Source organism: Dermacentor albipictus, chromosome 4 (genome assembly GCF_038994185.2).
Source record: "Dermacentor albipictus isolate Rhodes 1998 colony chromosome 4, USDA_Dalb.pri_finalv2, whole genome shotgun sequence".
In the NCBI taxonomy this organism is placed as follows: domain Eukaryota; kingdom Metazoa; phylum Arthropoda; class Arachnida; order Ixodida; family Ixodidae; genus Dermacentor; species Dermacentor albipictus.
The window spans coordinates 173,062,485-173,082,284 of NC_091824.1; the positions used below are offsets into that span (position 1 = coordinate 173,062,485).

A 19,800-nucleotide genomic window follows, 5' to 3' on the forward strand; every position below is an offset into this window, starting at 1 on the left:
ATGTCCTGTCCCTTATACTTTGTGGTTGCATGTGTTTGCGCTGTAAACAGTTTTTATGTCAAGCATAGCATACATATGCCTAAATATAGGCAGAGCCCTGCGCCGACGACGACGGCGAAAATTAGCTTGGAGTATCCACGCGATTGCTATCGCAATAAAACATAAGACGGTAATTGGCAAATCGCATTACCTTATTCGTGGAGTGGAACTACCTTTCCAGTTTTATTTTGTGTCGGAAGTCTAGGCGCGCCCAGAGATTGTTGAAAATGTTTAGGTAATCTGGCATTGGTATTGCTTCAGTACTTCGGGTCAATTGTTAACAGATAACTGTCTTCAAGCGCTTCATTTAGCCAGGCAACGGCAAGTGTAGCAACAATCACTGGCGCAAATTATTGTACAAAAGTTCAACAGTTAATTCAGTATTGCAATCTAGAGAAAAAAGTTTGCATAACTGTGGGGTACATTTTACTTAGCAAGTTAAGTAAAGTGCACCCCGCACTATATCAGGACAAATGTGCATGGCGCAATAAAGAACCTCACATTATACCACATAACATGGGCATGTCAACAAACTGAAGTAGTCCCAATCAAATCACACCCAAGTGCGGAGCAATGGGAGGAACTGATGTCCAGCGACCGCTGCGAAGACCAGCGAGGTCTATAAGTGCGGCGTGCACGACGGACAGCAGAGGCCAGCGGAGCCCTGGACTGAGGGCAGCCGACCATTGCGAGAGGGGACGGACGAAGCAGCGGGTGAACATCTCCGGGAAAGGTGCAAGGAGCGAGACACCCCTGAATAATCCGCGCCAGTCGTAGAACAACGCAATTACGAGAGCTCAATAGAGTTTTCACTTACTGACTCACTCACAAAAGTGTGTGCAAGATAGCTGCTCAAAGAATTTTCCTAATCTGGTCATTAAAGTCATCCAAAACAATGCGGTTATGAGAGCGGCCTAATGACGCTCGAAATTTTCCTTTTCACGCCGCCGTATTTAATTAAGGACTTCTGTCCTGCCAAGTGGGAACGGACGAGTACGCGCGTCTTGGGCCAAGCGATAACTTCTGAAGAGTGGTTAAGAGGTAGGAAACGGTCACCGGGAAAAAGTAATTACGAGTGTCGATATACTTATTCAGGAGCCATTGGACTTCGGTTGCCAGATTTTTATTAGTGTAGTGAAAATTCAGCTCACACATGCACGCCTGCGCGGTGTATAGGGCGAAAGTAATCACACGGTGCGGTCAAACCAGATGTACAGTCTTGGTCAAAAAACTTGAACCCGCTGTGAACGGCCGGCCGGGGAGCGGCTGCGCTCCGCTGTCGCGGCGCTGCCGCCGCCGGCGCGCGCCGCTGCTCGCTTGCGCCGAGGATAAAGAGGGCGAGGGAAGCGTTTCTCTTATTCGCAAGCATCCTTTGATAACAGGGCTCGTGAAAAACAAGTGCAGCGTTGGGTGTGCCACCTGCGAGGTCGTCTTGCGGCCGCCGTGGTACGGCGCTTCGTGCGAGTAAATGCGGTGGCCTGGGCGAAACTGCCAGGCTTCCATGCAGCGCATTATAGTATAAAAATTTTCCTAGTAATCGAAATTACCTATTAGAATTTATCCTACACTTTCAAAGGCGAGAACCTTCGCATTATGCTTTTAGATAAACCTTATGAGTGTGTTTCTTAGTTCGATGAAAACAATACATAAAAAATAAACTAACATCTCTCAGTGCTGTCTGGCGTTGTTCCAGGTGTTATTGTAATGTGCGGGCAATCTAATCATCGTTCGTTTAGAAAAAAAAAACAGAAGCAGTAATTTCGACTACAAAGGCTCTCTTCGGAAAGGGCCTGTGGTCACCCTTGTAATATTTCAAATACGTTGACCGCACTTCTCCATTGAGGACCGACCAAACGAGTGCGTTTAACGTTGAAGTTCTTTAATTAGACCCACAGTGAGATTATGAAAACGTTTCGGGACTAGAAGTCGTTTGCCCTGCCTGGGTAGCCGATTGAGTTAGACCCATTGCCTTGGCATTTTGCAAAGTGCCCACTACCTAGCCTTTTTTTTACATCTTCGTGCATACTGTTTCGTCGTTAGGGCTCACTTTCATGCACACATGAGGCCAGTGTAAGTTCATCCCGTCTGCATTGGGCATCACGCGTTTGAATCGCGTAAAGCAGACCAGTGCCACGAGATTATAGGATTCTCGCATAGTGAAGGCGTCACACCGGCGATGCTGTCGCTGTCACGGGTTCACTGGAAGAAGTATTTTAGATATAGTTTACTGAGGTATTGTTCATCTCTACGAGAGAGAACTTCACAGGCAGTTTACAAAAAAGGGTGATACGTAGCGTCCTTTCAACCAGAGACCCTGACTAGTAGCAGTCAAGCACATGGGCAAGCTCGAGTTGTTCGGGGCAACCACAGCGCCCCCCCCCCCCCCCCCCCTGTTATTTCGTCGAGAGACGCAGATGCCACCCTGAGGGTTATGCTTTCTTGATTAATTTGCTAATTGTGGCATTCATAATTACAAATACGAGATGCCATTGTGGCACGTTATTTAATATATCATTAAGCTGCTGAAGTCAGATCTTAGCTACGATCCTCGCGAAGTGCCCGTGTTCGAGCATGAGCAGGAGTATTCATAGCGCAGTTCCTTTAATTTAGTCCCTGCAAACAATAACTAATGATTGCGATACTCGGAATGGTGAAATTTGAGCCTATCGCGTTCGACAGCGGTCGCCAGAGACCCCCGCCCGCTCATCCAGCATACGCTGCAAACGGCATGCTAGCCGGTCGTGTGGCTTCCGTTTCGCCACCGCCACGATCACGCCGCGCTTGCCGCACTAGTTTTTCACGAGCGCTGTTATCAAACGACGCTTGAGAGTAAGAGACATATGCTTCACTCGCCCTGTTTATCCTCGACGCAAGCGATCAGCGGCGCGCGCCGACGGTGGCAGCGCCGCGATAGCGGTGCGCAGCTGCTCCCCGGCCGTTCGCAGCGGGTTCAAGTTTTTTGACCAAGACTATACTTACTGCACGCCTGTCAATGATGCTGACTGGCAGACGGCGCGCACTGCACCTTCAGTGATGCCTCGAGCGCACACTCTTCTGCTCGAGTTTCATTTCACGCCTACGTTAGATGTAAAGACGACACGGTACGATTTCACTGCTGTCTCATTGCTTCGCATCTATGCGGCCCGCTTCGCGTTGACGAGCAAGCGTAGACTCACGTTCCATGCCGTCCATTGCTGCGTATATCGGCCCTGCTCCACATGGCATTTCTGGACGAAATGTTCACCACGCTACTCGGTGCTCCTCGCCGCCGTTGTTCCCCTTGGCGTTCACGAGCCAGCATGCGCTCGCGTTCTAAAGCGCACTTCGCTGTGCAAGACGTTGTTTTGCTCCGCGCCGACGCACTGGATGCGGCGCTCCACGCAGCGCGCGCGCCACAAACTCTGACACCGCGTTCTTCCCTCTCTCCCTCGCCCCTCTCAACCAAGCCGCAGAAAAAAGAAAGCGGCCACCTTTGGCCGTGACATCACTGATATGCAAAAGCATTCTGTCGCCATCTGTGAGCCCCTAACGTTTGATAGGTGCAAGAAGCTCAGACAGGCTCAAAGCGGAAAGGAAGTGGACAAGGAAAGCTGCCGAAGTAGCAGCTCAGAGTGGTGTCGGGAGCACTGGTGAAGTGATTACTAAATTCGACGTCGAAGCGCTGGCAGACAGACCTTCTGGCAACATTAAAATTTAAAACCTAGTATGGTCAAAGCAAAAAAAAGAGAGAGAGAGAGAAAATAATAATGGGTTCCAGAACTGTATTATTCAGGATGCTAAATGTTTATGAAGAAAATAATCACACGTGTACATAATGTTTCCATTTATTGTTAATCCATTTTCCTCCTAAAACTTCTTCAACTAGACAGGACATCATAAAATGACCTGCCGTGGCTGCTTAGTGGCTATGGTATTGGACTACTAAGCACGAGGTCCGGGATCGAATCCCGGTCACGGCGGCCGCATTTAGATAGGGCGAAATGCGAAAGCACCCGTGTACTTAGAGTTAAGTGCACGTTAAAGAACGCGCACTTGAATTCGCAGCGCGAAGTATCATGCAGCGTCATCACCATCATCAGCCTGATTACGCCCACTGCAGGGCAAAGGCCTCTCCCATACTTCTCCAACTACCCCAGTCATGCACTAATTGTGGCCATGGTGTCCCTGCAAACTTCTTAATCTCATCCACCCACCTAACTTTCTGCCACCCCCTGCTACGCTTCCCTTCCCTTGGAATCCATTCCGTAGCCCTTAATGACCATCGGTTATCTTCCCTCCTCATTACATGTCCTGCCCATGCCTTTTTCTTTTTCTTGATTTCAACTAAGATGTCATTAACTCGCGTTTGTTCCCTCACCCAATCTGCTATTTTCTTATCCCTTAACTTTACACCCATCATTCTTCTTTCCATAGCTCATGGCGTCGTCCTCAATTTAAGTAGAACCCTTTTTGTAAGCCTCCAGGTTTCTGCCCCGTACGTGAGTAGTGGTAAGACACAGCTGTTATACACTTTTCTCATGCGGCTTAAAGGGTTTTATGTGGCCAGTTCAACTTGGTCCAAATCTCTTCGTTCTACGGCACACCATGGCGTGAAGTCTGTTCATTCCGTGTTTAAGAAACACAGGACGTGTTTCTCCTACTGAAAGAAGAAGTATTAAATACAGAGAGAGGAAATGCAGACAGATTCATAGTGGCATTAGATAGCAAAAAAGCTTTCGATAGCATCTCGCACGAAAGCATTTTAACGGAACTATCGAACATGCACTGCGGACAGCGCACTTATGAATACATAAAATCCTTTATAGACAACCGCACAGCCACGATAGGGCTAGGATCCACCCGCTCAGATGTTCTACAGACCCCCAAAGGAGGAACGCCGCAAGGTTCAATTCTTTCACTGCTACTCTTCAATATAGGGATGAAAGGACTAGCGGTGAAACTACAGCGGATCCCAAACTTAGGACATGCGATTTACGCGGATGACGTAACTCTGTGGACCGCAAAGGGATCTTTAGGGGAACGTCAGGAAACCCTCCATAAAGCAATTAGCATTGTTGAGGTTCATGTAACCAAAGCTGGCATGAATTGCGCCCCGGAGAAGTCCGAACTAATCCGAGTAAGAGCGCCTTATACACGAAAGGACGATAGACTTCCGATAAAGCTAGCTCTGGGAGGTCAAACAATACAGGAGGTATATAAAGCTCGGATACTCGGACTATGGATACAGGAAAATGGAGCAGTAGGGCACACGATCGCAAATCTCCGGAAAATGGTTAACAGCGTGTCTAGGATGATAAACAGAGTAGCAAGAAACAGAAAAGGCTTCAAGGAGGAAGAGACGATAAGGCTCGTACAGGCATTTATCATAAACCGTGTAACCTTTGGCCTTCCTTTCCAAGAAGTATCAAACTCAGAGGAAACTAAAATGAACGCCCTTATACGCACAGCTTATAAAGCGGCGCTTGGTCTACCGATTTGCAATAGCACGACCCTTTTTAATGCAATGGGTATTAGCAACACATTTGAAGAGCTCGTGGCTGCAACACTGATTGCACAACGAGAAAGGCTCAATTCCACGGAGCAAGGTCGAACACTTCTCCGTCGATTAGGGTACCCACTCAGACCAGCACATTGTAACGACCAAACAGAACTCCTCCCACCGAACATACGAGCTCAGATCTCTGTGTCCCCAATCCCTAAAAACATGAGCGAGAAATACCACAGACAACGGCGCTTTGCACGGGCCAGGACACTCGAACGCAGGTTCGGTAGAAATCCAGAAGTTTATTACACGGACGCGTGCAAACAGGATAGCAAAACTTTCACTGTGGTAGCCACAAACACACAAACTACTATTTCCGCAACAGTCGGAACAGGGTCGGTGGCCACAGCAGAGGCTACTGCGGTGGCTCTGGCTATACATGACGCTGAAAATAGAGCACGTTCTGCGTTAATACTAACCGACTCGCAGTCGGCATATCGCCTTTTCATGGCAGGCACCCTGCCCAAACTCACCATCAAAATCCTAGGAAGAAATCTCACGGAACACCACGCTATTACGTGGTGTCCGGCGCACGCCGGAGTGAGTGGTAACGAGAGGGTGGACCGCCTCGCTCGAGAATATAGCATCTGAGCGACGGAACGCACTCTCGTAGAATCTCCGATCACAGCAGAAGATATCTTGGAGGCACAGAGACGAGGAAGGCAACGGTATAGCTTTCCAGACACATCCTTGGACTCAGCGCAAATGCGGGACTAGCGCCGACTACAAACCCGTACATACCCACACCTACTCCTACTACACCACATACACCCCCGGTATCCCAACACTTGCCCTTGGTGCGGAGGGCGGCCATCTCTTGACCATATCACATGGTCGTGCCAGAGTCGGCCACAAGAAATCCAATGACCCCTTATGGGGCAAAACTCCATAGTAGGCAGTGGGAGGTGTGACTAGCCAGCACGGTGCGGGAGGACCAATTGGCCCTTCTCGACCAAGCCCGGCGTGCCGCGATCGCCAGTGGGGCCCTGGTCTGAGGGACCCGCCCACTGGACCTGAATGTGATTTTTTTCTTTTTAATAAAAGTTTTATACTACTAGTACTGCAGCTCGTTCGCTGGCACCCCTCGGCGTAACTGCGCGAACGCGCCCGCGCCACTGCTCGCGCCTTTGTTGTCGTCGTCTTCCACGGCTGGCTCCGATGCCGCTCCTCATGCCAGAGTTGCCATACTGCCCCTCCCTCTGCGAACGCGCTGACGGCACTGGCCCAATGTCAGTTGGTGCGGTGATTCCGGTCTCAAGTTATTTGCCTCAATTTATCGCGAAATGAAAACGCGTATAAAGCTGCACTCAAATTTCGTATTAGGGAATATCGTAGTCGTCGGACATTTTTTGTTGTTGTTGTTGTTGCACGCCAACACATCGAGCAACAATAGAAAAAGACCGTAAAGATTGCTTGGCGTACCAAGTATCATACAAGTTTATTTGTGGTTGAGGAGTTCGAGCATATTCCATGAAGCGGCATGTTCATCTAACGTATCATTTAGCACTCAAAGGACAACCGCACCAAACAGCACCACCGCCCCCCCCCCCCTCCGGCTCTGTCGGAGGCAAGAAATAAGCCCCAATATTACCGCGCGATTCAAAAGGTCAAATAGAATACCTCTGAAAATGCTGTCCTAAACCAAATATTCTTCCGGCAACTGATCGTCCCAAAGGTAGGACTGATTCCGGCGACTGTGAGCGCCTGTCAGGAACGTAGAATTCTTCCGTATTGAGGGCATCAATAGCAGCCTCGCTTGAGCTGCTGCAGATGTGGCGTTTTCGTACCTAAAGAAAGGAAATAGAAACATAACGCTCGCAGCTATCCACACGTGATTGTGATTGCATCCCCGACTTAAATGGGGGCTCCTAGTTAAACCTGGTAATCTGTCTTTTAAATATGTACCTGTTCTATACAAAAATTTACTACGGTCAAAGCTCATAGACCTGTTATCAGCCAAATTTATTACAATGTGCACGAAACATAGCTGAAGCAGGCGATTTGTTTTTAGAAGTCCAGTTCAGCTCAAGTCAGAGTAATCATGAGTTTTTCGCAGAGGTGAACATAACCGAGTTGAGGAGAAAGTTGTTGCCCTCGACCCCGTCCATTTACCTGCAGCGACATCCACACCACAGTTTGACGAGGGGATGACTGCTCCCACTTGAGCCGTAGTGAAGCCATTTGGCGACGCTATGGCTCGCAAGATGGAGTGGTCTACACAGACGCAGCCAGACACCCTCGCGGCGACCTCATGACTGCGGTGGTAGCTGATCACAACGGAGGACTGCTGGAACATACAACAATCACGGCTGGCCGAGTGGTGGAAGCGGAGGAAACCGCGATTGCCATGGCCATGCATGCGGACGCAAATACCGTCATCAGCGACAGCAAGCAGGCCATCGGCAATTTCGTCCGTGGTAGAATTTGCAAACAGGCGTACCATGTCCTCACACGACGTCCCCTAAGCGGCTTGAAAACCCTCGTGTGGACCCCCGCTCACGCGGCTGTGCCCGGCAACGCGTCGGCTCACAGTTTGGCTCGAGATCTCGCGCGCCGAGCCTCGTCCGCGGATGCGGACGGCGTGAATGAGGAGGAGACACACGAGGAACCCTGCGAGACTTATTATGAAATAGCCCATCGGTATCGCTTGAGGCGTCGCGCGCTCCCACCACCAGCCAAGCAACTCGACAAAACGCAAGCGGTCGCGTTTCGGCGTCTTCAGACAAATACATACCCACACCCAAAATACATAAACAAAATCACAGGGGGCAGGGAAAGCGACAAATGTAGGCTCTGTTCAGAAACAGGAACACTCACACACATAATGTGGGAATGCACCTCGCTCCCGTTCTCTCATCCCCCCGTCAGCAGCGAGACTGACTGGACAGCCTGGCTCAGTTCCGGGGACGTCGACCGACAATTGGAACTGGTGGACTGGGCGGAAAAGGCCAAGCAGGCCCAGGGCCTTACTTGAGCCCTAACGCTCAGCCACGTCCCTCTTTACCCTTCCCCCTTTCAATAAAGTTTATCACCACCACCACCTTGAGCCTCGCTTTAATCGTCCCCAATCCACCTCCCTCTCCCCCTCGACCGCCACAAGTTCAATGTACCAATATGGAGCGCATACATTAGGACGTTATCCTCTTGGTTCTCTTCTTAATCGAAATACAGATGTTTTTGTATGCGTTTTTTGTTTTGTTCCTTAATTGCTTCTTTCACTTTTGCTGGTCTTCGTGTCCTCTAGTCTGCGTCAGTTACGCAAGCATGTTTATTAGCAATCGAATTGCACAAAGCTTTCTGCTGGTGCGCACTATAGGCAGGGCTTCAGTTTCCAGGGAAAACAAAAGTACAAGGCCCGTGTAGCTCTAGTGCGTTGCCTTTTGCATATTCCGCACATTCTTTCAAATAACTTGAAACGCTAAGTCGGAATAAATAGTTTCACAATCGAAATTGCTTAACAGTCACGGTCTTTGCCGAGCGCGAGCGCTGGCTGTCGCCGCTCCCCCGATTTGTAGTGGCAAGTCGTAAGCTACGCCCACCGTAGCGTTTCACGTAGAAAAGCAGGCAGAACATGTACAGGGCACGACGTGTGCGCACGGAGGTGCGTTCTTTTTCAGGTGCACCTACTGTTGCGTTGTGGGAAATGCGCACATTGCGCGTGATTGAAGCCGCTCTAAGGAAGCATATGACAATTTGTGCGACTGAACATCTCGCCACGCCGATTCAAAGGTAACGCGAGGCTTACCCGTCGACACTGACGGCGTCCTCGTTCCATTCCACCACCGCGTATCTAGCGACAAAAGCGATAGTTAGGCACGCTGTCGTGATTGCCAGGACCAAAGCTGTCGTGGCCATCAGTGCGCCGATCACGCGCCTCTTTGTGTGCGAGTCTTCAGGCGGCGGTTGAGGAAGGTTCCTGGAGAGCATCATCCTCAGTAATTCCAAGCTGCTGCTGCCGCTGCTGCTGCTGCTGTCGCAGCCGCTGTCAGTGCCACTACCGCCAGCCGTGGAAACTGCTCCGGTGGTGCCTGTTTGGGAAGCGAGGCTCAACGTTGTGCCGTCTTGGAGACAGGGACGAAATCGCAAGAACGTTGCCCTAACGACTTCGAATAACAGTGCGATAGAGTGGACTAGCGATAAGCAGCCAAGTTCTTGCGCTTAACCAGCATCATTGAAGAGAATACCTCGGCAACGTCAGTGACTGGGAGTCTTCTGCAACGCTAAGCGCTAGCAAATCATGCACAGCGAGCACATAGCGCCGCACGTGAAGCTCCGGTGTAGAACGGTGGACTAGGATAACCTGTGGTAAACTTAAGTCAACCTGCAGCAAAATATTCGTCTGTGAACACAACTATGTGCTAAGCACGTGCTCAAACAGTGTGGAAAGTGGGGATTCCATATATGATCCAATTCCGTAAAAAAACTGAAGGAACGCTACAGAATTAGAACTTATCGATTCACCCTTTCATTGGGATACGCCGTGGAGTACAAGCTGTAAATTAAAAAATGAAGATACCCTGGCAGGCGTATGTTCGCAGATGATGACATTGGTTGTATTTTAATTTAAGATTGGCTCAAATATAAATGCGGTAGACAGCTGTGCTTTATTTTCTCGATTGTGTTATTTGCAAAGCACATCTTACGCATACACGAAGTCGCATGTTAACACTGTGTCTAAGCGAACGGTCGCGAGCCTACATCTTATGCGTGTCTGGCCTTGTACTCTCGGTTTTGGTCGTGGTGTAAACACGACACATGAACATGACTTGTTGTTCGGCTAGTTTGTACGTGCTACTTAGAGTGAGCTAGATGCACAGTATCAGAGGAAGAAGAAGCGAGGGTAAGATAAGACGTCGGCATATGCTTCTAGCAGGGGAAGCTCCGTATTGGGAAGAGAACAGGAGGTGGGGCCCACTACGGAACACATATGGCTCAATATGAAACACGAGTTTCCCATCTTCACACGTGCTCTTCTCATAGCGCAGGCTTCCTTTAGGGATTAATATATGTAGTAGGAACTTGGGGGCGCAAAAAACAATAAAACATTCTTTGTTCACGCATTGGCCAATGCACCGTCACGTGATAGGAATGTGGAGAGACGTCACGCGGCCTAGTGCGCCACTGCAGCACCGATTTGAACTGTGCTTCACGTAAACGGATAGTTTATGAGGCGCACCCAAGTACTTTAATTGTTGCTTTAACATTTATTTCTCTATTTGACGGTTGCGAAACTTCGACTGAAGTAGTGAACTTTTCGCTGTACTATACAAACGGGTTATGCAGTGAGTTTATCATTGACACCTACCACATTCACTACCACGATGACGACTGCAAGCGTATAAAAACTCGAAAACGGGCAGCAGTGAGCACGATGAAATAAACAAAGCGGAAAGTGGAGCTCTGTGGCACCGTCAACAACCAAAATGTTATCCATCTCTGTGGCGAAGCCAAAAGGGCAGAGATGGATAATGATGTGTTGGTTATTGACGGTACCATAAAGCTACACTTCCCACTTTGTTCATTTCATAGTGCTTACTGCTGCCCGTTTTCGAGTTTTTGTGCATGCAGATGGGTCTCGGTTCTTTCCTGTCGTCCTTCGATCTATTGCTGTATATTATATCAAACCTTTATTAGCAAGCCAAACCTCTTGCACAGGTAACCTCCACAACTATCATTAAAATTTCTCTCATCAGCAAGCTTGTACTTTCACCACTGGTTGATATAAGTTTTATATATAATCGTTTTAAAGGCACAAATTCACCAACCGAACTTCTTTCTCGCGCAGGCCTCGCTACCCCCGAAATTCGAGCTAAGGTTCAACGCTTAAAGTTACTATACTTGGTATTACACAGTGCGCTGAAGTTGGATCCCGTCCCTTTTGTGAAGTACAAACACATCAGGCCAACAGACATAAGCACGCTTTCAGGCTAGAAGAATTTTCGTAACAATTATACTTTCTGTTATCATTCTTTCGGCGAGCTGTGCCAGAGTGGAACTGCTTAAACCTTGCTATTACTGCCCAGACCACATTAGAAACATTTACAAGTCATTTAGAAGAGACAGTCGTGACTACAACTTAGTTTTGTTCTGCTTTGCAAGAGCAGTTGTGTGAAGACCAATGTGTTATTCAATGACTGTAAGTCTCCCTGTTTTTCTATGCTAATTTCTTGTCCGTTCGTTGCTATTTGGCTCCCATTGTACTTTTTTGATGATCATGCGCCCACTACTGTAATAATCCCTATCGGTACTGACAGTATTGTGGAATAAATAAATAAATAAAATATTACGGTTTCCTTCCGATACATTCTTGGAATACACATATTATGCACGCGGCTATGTGATGTGAATAAAGTGCGATGGCACCGCGTGTTCAAGTGACTATTGCCTTATAGGTTAGCGGTCTGGCATAACGCAGCGCTAACATTCGCAGCAGTTTAGCTCGCAGAACACAAATTCAAAACATCATATCTTTGGTTCGCATCCGTATATAGCATGGTTGCTGCATACCTTGCGTCGTATGTGCTGCTGAGGTTGTGGACATCGTGGTGCGAGCAGTGCTGCCAACCGTACTGGGAACCCTGGAAGTCGGAATGGCAGTAGTACCAGCCACGGTAGTACCTGCTGTCAACGTTCCCTTTTTGCGGCTGGTTCCTTTGCTGGCTCCTCTCTCGGCAACATTGTGCGCAAGAGACTGGGTGTACGGGCTGTCTCTAAGCCTAACGGTTGAATTTTCACTAACATCCGTGACCGTCGGGACATCGGAATGCGTACTACGACGCCGTGGCTGATGTGCTTTCTGAAACGCTGTCTGGCCAGATGCAGGCTTTGCGTTTCCTGTGACACCTTTTGTAACATGCGCCCTCTTCGAGGTCTGATCGACGAGCCTCTCCTCTCTGTGAATTGTGCCGCCTTCTTGATGGTGTGCCGATTTGCGTGCTTGTTTAGTGGTAGAGTTGATCTTCGCAGGTGGCCGGTGAATCCTGACCGCTCGTACGGCTCCAGCCGGCTTCACCGCTGCCTCCGCTGCTTTTGTGCCAGCCAGTTTCTTCTGGTGAGGTACTTCATTTGATTCTACTTGCGGCAGAGTTTTCTTATAGGGAGCTTTTCCTTTCCGAGGCATCGCCTTCTTGTCGCAGGTGTCTTCCCCGGTTCTTACCGCTTCGTCAGTATCAGAATAATCAATTTTGTCCTCCGAATACACAGACCGTTTCCTTTTCTTTTCGTTGCCAATGCCGTCGGCAACTGCAGGCTCAAGCGCTGTTCTCCTGGCTTCACCAGGATGCTTCACATCCGCTTGTATTTGGTCACGATGTGAGGGATACTCCTTCTTTATTCTTGCTTCGTCTACTTTTATGCGAGTTTCTTGCTGCTTCACGGCGATTTCTGAAGGACCGCTTAAGTCGTTGGAATAGTCACGATAGCGTTTCTTGTTGGCCTTCGTGTGACATTCGGGCTTTTCAGCGTGGTCTTTGCTTGGCAAGGCCTTGTGGGCGACCTCGGGTTTTGATTTGGCGGACATAACTCTGGGCTCTTTGTTTCTTTCGGGAGACTTTTTGTTACTACCTGTGGCTACGTGTTTTAGTTTTCCAAACGCTATTTTCCGCGATTCTTTGTCCCGCAGTTCCAAATTCTCATTTTGCTTTGTGGCAGTGCTTTTCTTTTCTGATTCACCCAGCCTTCCTGTAGGCGCAACTGTCACCGCCTTGGTAACAAGTGGCTTTGGCAACTTTGCATCAGCAACTCTCTGGTCGTGATTTAGGGCCCTTACCTCCGTAGTGATCGGTTGTCCATTTAAAACTTTTTTGAATGGCTCTGCCTCAACCTTCTTGGGCGCCATAGGGCGCAGAAGTACTTGAGAGCCGCGAGGTCGTGTTTTATGAAGCACGTCCTGCGTGCCTATACTCGAAGGTTTAGCAGCGTCTGTAGTCTTTGGAGACGCCGGTCCTTGTTGCCTTATCGGGCCATCCTTTTTTAGGCCTGCATGCAAAAGGTTCATTCAAAGCTAATTTGTAGCGGTGAATTATCAGGAATTTAACCTCGGATACGTATAAGTCCAATTTGCGCAGTCAAAACCAACAAGAAATGGAATACCGGAATAGCAAACATAAATTATGCACTATTGTCGGTGCTTGCACGTTTACAATACTTTACTAACAAAATATACGCGTTGCTACCATCACATAAGTTCTGAATCAAAGTACATGTGCATATTTTTTCTCCTATTTGCTAGTACACGTTCGGTGCAACCCAAAAATCTGAGAATCGGAAACGGCAAAGTTCCCCTTCTTTAATCTTCCGACGAGGTGACCCTAATAAGGTTCATTACTGGCGCCGATTAAGTGTCTGTTGCTTACGGCAACCTTGATCATGAAACACACAGTGAAGTAACTAGGCGCAATTAGGCTCACACACAAGTATACACTCAAGAGCGGTGCAGGGGCGGGGAGTGCTCTTGAGTGTACGCGTGGGTGTGCGCGTTAATGCGGGAGTGCAACATTGCGCCTAATTACTTCCCCATGACAATCTACCAACTAGCCGAACAGCTTGATGGTGAGCACCCTATTTTTCTTTATTTAGGCACCTGCGTATTTGTGGCCGTCGTTTTCGGCTTTTGTTTTATTACCTGCGATGGTAATTTTGAAGCTATAAGAATCAAGATTGCTCGGGATTATTACACGCCTTACTTTTGCAATTCTGCAATGGTAAACCCTTCCGACATGGAATACAAAATTGCAAGACTGACCTGGACTATAACCAGAAGACAACCAGTCAAACGCAGATATGTTATGATGAGCCTTTTAGGTTGGTCAGTGCACGCCCTCTACAGAGCAACTTATTACAAGCAGAAAAGCAAAGTAATTAAAATGCACCGCAAGGACATTTGGGGCTGTTTACGTAGGCAGTCATGTTCCGAACATATAGAACAATGCCCCAAGACGCGATCGCTTCAACAAATGTTTCTGCGTTAAGTACATTTCTTGTGGCACGAGACAAGACCACACCGGTTTCAATTGCCAGAAATAAATCTTATTTTGACATGTTAGCGGCCACCTGCGACATTAAATATTTCTAATGTTGTTGTGTTCATAAAATGCCGCTGACTACTTAATTGAGCCAAGGCATTTCTCTATAGCATCATGTCTTACTCGCATAGGTAACGTCAAAGGGCATATCATTTGCAATATCTAAACTGCATTATTAAAAAAAAGTGAGTTCGTAGACGTTAGCTTCTAACCTTCGGCTGCGCCCTGCACCATAAGGGGGCCACGAAGTGGTGCTCCAGGCGCTTCTTGTCGCGGTGGTGATATTTGTCCTTTCGGTATCGTTGGGAGCCCCAGCTGTTTTTCAGGAAATAGCGCAGGGTTCTGAATTTTATCCACTGCACGAAAGGGTGCCTTATTAACCTGCTGATCAACGCGCGGCAGAGTGTCAGCTGTTGCGGCTGCTTTAGAAGAAGCACCAGCTGGGGAAACGTGAGGAACCTTGGGTAGAAGTGCATCAGTAGGAGGCTTCACGTTTGGTTCATGAAGTACAGGCGGCTTTTGTTGAGTTTCAGGAACCGCGCCGAACTTGGTGGACGCCGCATTGGCAAGAGTTGGCAAGCTACGTCCCACTGTTTGAGCAGTTGAGGCAGCAGGCATGTCCACTACATTATTCTGTGGTGTGATGCCGCCTTTAACAACGATTCTGCCACCTGCGAACTGTGGCCTGCTTGAAGACGCCTCCTTCGCCGTTACCACGTTTATCGGCCCTAGCTTCTTGGAAGTTGTAGGAGACGGTTTACCGTCTTTTGGTAACGTCGGTTTCAGTGGAGGTGCACGGGGAACACGCGTAGAACTTGGACCGACAATATGGCCGTCAGGAGCTCTGTTCACTTCTGGTCCTTGTTCTTTGGGCGGAGCGTGTGGCACTAGTATAGGCCCCACAGAAATAGCGGCGGGAACAGCAGCAGGAGGAGGCCGTTTGGTGCCGTCTTTTCCCGCGTCCAGCTGCGCCGACTTGGCCCTTTGCGCCGCATCTTCCGTAGCCTTCCCAGGGCCACCGAGACCCGCGGGGACGGCGCCCGCGGCTACAGCAGGCACGGGCCCCTTTGGCGGAGCTGGCGCCTGCTGGTCGGGCACATCTGGCTGCCGTCGGGGCTCGTGAAGCGGGCTGTGGTGCTCGCTTTGGCGGTGGCGGCAACGATGCTCTTGACGCATGACAACCTACGGCGATGAGCGGCAGCTTCAGTTCATTTTTTTCCGTTTGTGAAAAACTACGAGACGCACGACTGAATAAGCTCATGTATGCCGACTCCCGAAAAAGCTTTCTTTGAGCAGATTTTATAAATAAAAACGGGCTTCACAGGAATTGATGGCGAATTCGTTTGCGGAAGTCCCAAAGTAGTGCAGGCGTCTCCCACAGAAGGTATTGAACTTAAAAGCTTTTTAATATATGGGGTTTTACGTGCCAAAACCACTTTCTGATTATGAGTGGGGGACTCCGGAAATTTTGACCACCTGGGGTTCTTTAACGTGCACCTAAATCTAAGTACACGGGTGTTTTCGCATTTCGCCCCCATCGAAATGCGGCCGCCGTGGCCGGGATTCGATCCCGCGACCTCGTGCTCAGCAGCCTAACACCATAGCCACAACTTAAAAGCTTAAAGACACGGCACAAAGTAAAAGAATGAAAAGCCACCTGACACGCCAAGGCACCACGGTGAAGACGAACTACTGCCACTGCAAGCAATTTAAGTACTTCTCTGAAATGTGCGCAACACGCCGAGTGGCCATCCGATTTTATTATTTTTTAACGGCTGCTGCAATAAGATTCAGAAAGACGCGTAAGGAGGAAACGTTCAGTGCTGCTAATTCACGCCCACTTGCGGGAGAAAGCAGGCGGTGAGGGGCGGACATGAGTCGGCAACAGGAACCACACCGAAGGTTTATGCGTTCCGAGAAATATGGGACAAGGACACATTAGTTGTCACCTGACTGTTACAATAGCATTGAACGCACCATCGTTATGGCTACGTCGATATTAACAACTCAACTGCCCACCTTAAACGTTGCAGGAATGTCGAGTCGAAGGACGTTCTAACGAATCGCCTCTCCTGTTAGGAAACTTCTTCTTCTACACTAACAATGGTAGAATGCGTTGTACAATGCTTTTTTTAAGGCTTTTGGATGATTTGTATTTCATCACTCGCAGATGGATTTCACCTTTCTACCATATCTTTTCTTGCGTTAATTCGCGTGGATTATATACGATCTTGTGCAAATTTTACTACATCCACTAAATGATAAAAAGTTATGGGGTTTTAGGTGCCAAAACCCCGATTCGATTCTGAGGTACACTGTAGCGGGAGACTTCGGAAATTTTGACCACTTAGGGTTCTTTGGCGTACACCTAAATCTAAGTACCCGGGAGTTTTCGCACTTCGCCCCAACGAAATGCGGCCGCCGTGGCCGGGATTTGATCTCGCGATCTCGTGCTTAGCAGCGGAACATTAAAGCCACTAAGCAACCACGGCGGGTATCCACTAAATGTGAAACTTTAAGATATAATTCTCAGTAAGGATTATTTAGATTCTATGGAAATGATATTCGGTGATATTTTTCCCAAACAAAGCTAAGCTGCTCCAATACAACACTCCAAGTGGACTCCTTCAAGATATTTTGATCCCATTTTCAACCAATATTGTCATGAAAGTGTAAAAGAAATCGGGCGTTTGGAATTTTTCAATTTAATCTTTATTGGTTTTTTTCTCTTCTATTGCTAGATTCCATGCCAATTTTGGCACAGTTCATAGCAGTACTTGCGTAAATCCGGCCATCAAATACTAAGCCACATTTGTTAGATTCTCTATCCGTGTATTATTCCATTTCTACACCCAGAAGCTATTACCAGTTAAGACTTTTACATTATACGTAGTCCCTGTTCATTTACAATCTCTTCGATAAATTTGGGTGGCTTGGTCGTAATTAAGGGTTTATTTCTGAATGAGACTGTGGACTCGCTGATAAAGGCGTCCCTTAACGACCCTGTCCTTCCTGCGATACCATTGTCTATTTGGTTCGCTGCGGCTAAATTCCGGGCGCTTGCTGTTGAAGGGCCCCTCACCAGGTCTGGACATATTGAGCTGACAAGCGCAGATCATACCTTGCGTGCAGTTGATTGTGTTTGCAAAGAAATACATCGCTACGCGCCGCAGAAAGGTGTGAAATTTCAATCCGAACGCCATTTTTCCTTTCCCTCGCTCCGACCGCTTTCCAAACCAGACGGTGGCGTACTCGCGTCCCAGCGCCTACGTACTCGGGCCCGCAGTGTGACGTCGCTCGTGGTGACACGTGACTTCGAGAATTACTCAAGGGACCATCTGTTGTTTGTGTGATCTGTTGCTGGAATTGACGAGTTGAAGGTTAGAGAAATAATAAAACACACAAACTGAATGTCTGCGTGTTTCTTTTTTTTATTTTATTTTACTTCGCACTGAAGCAAGAGAGATGTACTTCCGCTTCGTCTGCTTGTTGTCATGGTCGTGCAGTCATGTGCGCAGGTACCGAAACTACGCTATTTTCTACTGTGCTGCTGCGCGTGATCATGCTCTGCGATCCGCTTGTTCCGGCTCAGTATTCGTGTAGCACTGAATTATACTTCTAGTCATGTGTCCTTGTGCACAACATTCAAAATCGTTCGCTGCGCGGAGCCAGAAAGTCGCAAGAGCTCGCGCGCAGCACCGCAAAAAAAAAAGAGAGAAACAGCGAGGAGAAAAAAAATTAAGGGGGGGCCCGTGACGTATGCGTCACGCGATCCTCTAGGTCTGGTATGGGAGAACGCTGGGCATTCCGCTTGCGGAGGCTAGATGGGGCGAGTGGAGAGAGTGTCTCGCTTAGCAGTGGAACTCGCCTCCTGAAATAATGGGTTCGCGGCACTGAAATACCTTTATCTCGGCTATTAATGAGCCGTTTTGAAAATTTGGGGGGGGGGGGGCAGAACGCTTCATAGAGGGCGCGTAACAAGTTCCAGTGTATATCCAAAATTTGCTATGGGGACTGGTGTAGGGCCCTTTAAGTGAACTTTATCTGACCTCATATTGAGTGCTCCTACGAATTATCGGCACCTGTTATATCCCAGACATAGTTCATTTTTCAATACGAGAAGACTTGATGTATCACTCACAAAACTACGTTCTCTGATTCCGTCTCAAGATTTTTACCTACGTAGGTCTAGCCTGATGCATTCCTCACTGTGCATCTTCCTTGTTGGAGTTAGGACGAAGGAGTAGATGGCTTCTTTGTCATGCCGCTGCTTCACTACATGGCAAGAGAAATCTCTTCGCTTCTCTTCTAGAGAACTGGCATGGATCTGACCATTCCCGTTAGCCTTTGATTCGGTGCTCCGACTATCGAGTGCAGAGTTACACGTATGCCCGTATCGATATCCAATACTTTATTCGCGTACGTAAACAAGTAATTTCCTAGTTAGCACAATTTCTGTTTTTAACCTTCTTTTTTTCAATGCATTTCGATTTAGGCCATGTCATTCATTTTCTTTCATCAGCTGAATTGAGTTTATCTTTTTTCGCAAACATACAAGTAAACTTTAACTTTTATAATTATTAGTTCTGTTCACGCGAGTCTCGGAAAAACGCCCATAGTTGGTATGATCTACAACCACAAGTTCTGGTCAAAACAGCGCTCGAGTAAAGGCTAAAATTCCCCCACATTTTATCGCATGCGGCTCATGCGCGTTCGGCCACAACTGGAAATTAGCCAAAAGTAGGGTGGATAATTGAAAATGATAACAGGAACTAAATTATCGCAAATATGCAGCTTAAATGAAACCTAGGAGCCTAACAAACTTCAATGCCAGTGTCAACAGGCAAGCAACAAGATCAGTGCGAAATTGAAAAGTCCTAATGGACCGGTTTGCCTTAACATTTATTTCATTATCGGTGTGAAAATCTGTGCTGGACAACACTGGACCGGAATGGCAGCACTTGAGATTCCACGCTCTGGCATGGTCATCTGAAGCGTCGGTGTGCCCCACACACACACACAAAAAAACTAAATTATGGGGTTTTACATGCCAACACCACTTTCTGATTATTAGGCACGCCGTAGTGGAGGACTCCGGAAATTTGGACTACCAGGGGTTCTTTAACGTGCACCTAAATCTAAGTACGCAGGTGTTTTCGCATTTCGCCCCAATCGAAATGCGGCCGCCGGGGCCAG

The 19,800-nt window shown here is 48.1% G+C and overlaps 1 protein-coding gene across 5 annotated transcripts in view; it reads right to left on the bottom strand.

The window, feature by feature from the left end:
* The window catches only part of bru3 (bruno 3), a 1,518,741-nt gene extending 1,502,053 nt beyond the window's left edge, over positions 1-16,688 (bottom strand). For 2 of the 5 annotated variants that reach the window (XM_070537810.1, XM_070537812.1), the window contains exons 1-3: positions 16,624-16,688; positions 14,817-15,786; positions 12,089-13,558 (exon numbers count right to left, since the gene is read on the bottom strand). In XM_070537810.1, coding sequence (XP_070393911.1) covers positions 12,089-13,558; positions 14,817-15,780 — 2,434 coding nt within the window. In that variant the 5' untranslated portion in view covers positions 15,781-15,786; positions 16,624-16,688. Of the gene's footprint in view, positions 1-7,112; positions 7,369-9,326; positions 9,610-12,088; positions 13,559-14,816; positions 15,787-16,623 lie in introns of those variants that run through there. The other 3 variants (XM_070537809.1, XM_070537808.1, XM_070537811.1) reach the window with 3 other exon arrangements.
* Positions 16,689-19,800: the final 3,112 nt, after the last annotated feature.